The following is a 1,567-nucleotide window of genomic DNA, read 5'->3' as shown; positions in this document are numbered from 1 at the left end:
GGGGGGGGGGGGGGGGGGGGGGGGAGCCGGGCAAAAGGGGGAGCATCGAGAACAGCCGACCGGCCGTGGGAGGTACCTTTGCCGATCACCTCGCGCAGGGAGTAGTTTCCAACGCAGGATGGCTCATCCTCACATATCAATTGAAAAACATGATCAGCGAAAGACTGCTGGAAGAGTTAGCAACAGCGCGATGGAGCGGGTGAGCGCGGCGAGCGCGGCGAGCGCGGCGAGAGGGGGCGAGGGGAGGGGGGTACCTTCTTCTTGGTGGCCTTCGAGCCAGCTCGGACCATGGTAGCAACACCGGCGAAGAGCGTGTCTGCGCGGGGAAACAGAGGAAGCGGGTAGGAGGGAGGGGAGGGAGGGGAGGGAGAGGGAGAGGGGGGAGGATCTGTGGCGTCGTGTGACTCGGGCACGGGAGGCTTGCTGTTTGGCGATGGCCGTGGTCAAAGGGACACGGGAGAGAAGGGAATTGAGATCGGCTGGCGAGCAGGCCCACGGGAGGTCCCCGGAGAGGCAGCGGCACCGGCGGCACCGGCGGCGGCAGCAGCAATGGCGGCGGCAGCGGCGGTGGCGGCGGCGGTGGCGGCGACGGGAGCGGCGACGGCGGCGGCGACGGCGGCGGCGGCGGCGGCGGCGACGGTGGTGGTGGTGGTGGTGGACCTGGAGCGAGAGCAGGCGCAAGAAGCCAGAGCCAGCGTTCTCGGGACGGCAGCCGACGCGAAGGGGCAGATGGGGAGGGGGGGGGGGAAGGGGCAGAGGAGGAGGCAAAGGGTGGGGGAGGGATCTGGGGCCTTGTTGCAGCAACCCACAGAGGGATCCCGGAGAGCAGGGGCGGCGAAATAGCCGTGATCGGGGCCGTGCGCCTGGGCGTACGTGCCGGCGCGCGCGCGCGCGCGCACGGCCGGGGGGCCGCATAGGGCCGGAGGAGGCGTGGGGGAGGCCGAGGGGGCTGAGGGGCCGGTCGGCAGAGCTGGGGAAAAAGGCAAGGGTGAGACCTCACCGGGGGGCGCTTGGACCGAGTCCGCCCGCCCGCCCGTCCGTCCGCCCGTCCGCCCGCCCGCCCACTCGCCCGCCTGTCCGCCGGTGCTGCCTGGGCGTATGGGTCTGGGCGTGAAAGGGCCTCGTCCTCGGGGCTGGGTTCAACGCTGCGAGGCCTCTCCAGGGGCGGGCGCAGCAGGCCATTTGCTCCCCGCCCTGGGCCCCTCGTTTCCGTCAGCGGGGCCGGGGGGGGGGGGGGGGGGCCGGGCGGGCCGGGCCGGGCCGGGCCGGGCGGCCACCGCACACTATTCCAACCGGGGGCAGAGCAGATCTCGCCCTTACAGCCGGGGGGGCGGTTCGGGCGCCTTCCCTCGGCCTGGGAAACGACTCGGGTCGGCCTGCGAGGGCGCGCGCGCGCGCGCACACACACCGCCGACCTGCCCGGGCGAGATGATAGGAGGAGAGTCCGATCGACCTCGGGCGGGGTGCCAGCCACTACGCGCGCGGCTCTCTCGGGCCAGGGCAAGAGTAACGGGACACAACGAGAAATAGGGGAACCCGCTTGGCCGGGGGGGGGGGGGGGGGGGGG

General features: G+C 72.8%; 1 protein-coding gene across 1 annotated transcript in view; it reads right to left on the bottom strand.

Annotated features, from left to right (window-relative positions):
- The window catches only part of H696_03499 (CAMK/CAMKL/MARK protein kinase), a gene marked incomplete at its 3' end in the record, with an annotated part of 4,561 nt that extends 4,216 nt beyond the window's left edge, over nt 1-345 (bottom strand). The window contains exons 1-2 of the mRNA XM_009497364.1: nt 255-345; nt 77-164 (exon numbers count right to left, since the gene is read on the bottom strand). Coding sequence (XP_009495639.1) covers nt 77-164; nt 255-290 — 124 coding nt within the window. The 5' untranslated portion in view covers nt 291-345. The remainder of the gene's footprint in view (nt 1-76; nt 165-254) is intronic.
- Nucleotides 346-1,567: the final 1,222 nt, after the last annotated feature.

The sequence above is a fragment of the Fonticula alba genome (genome assembly GCF_000388065.1).
Source record: "Fonticula alba strain ATCC 38817 unplaced genomic scaffold supercont2.5, whole genome shotgun sequence".
Classification (NCBI taxonomy): Eukaryota; order Rotosphaerida; family Fonticulaceae; genus Fonticula; species Fonticula alba.
The sequence above is the reverse complement of the archived record's forward strand: the minus strand, read 5'-3'. Positions and strand labels throughout refer to the sequence as shown.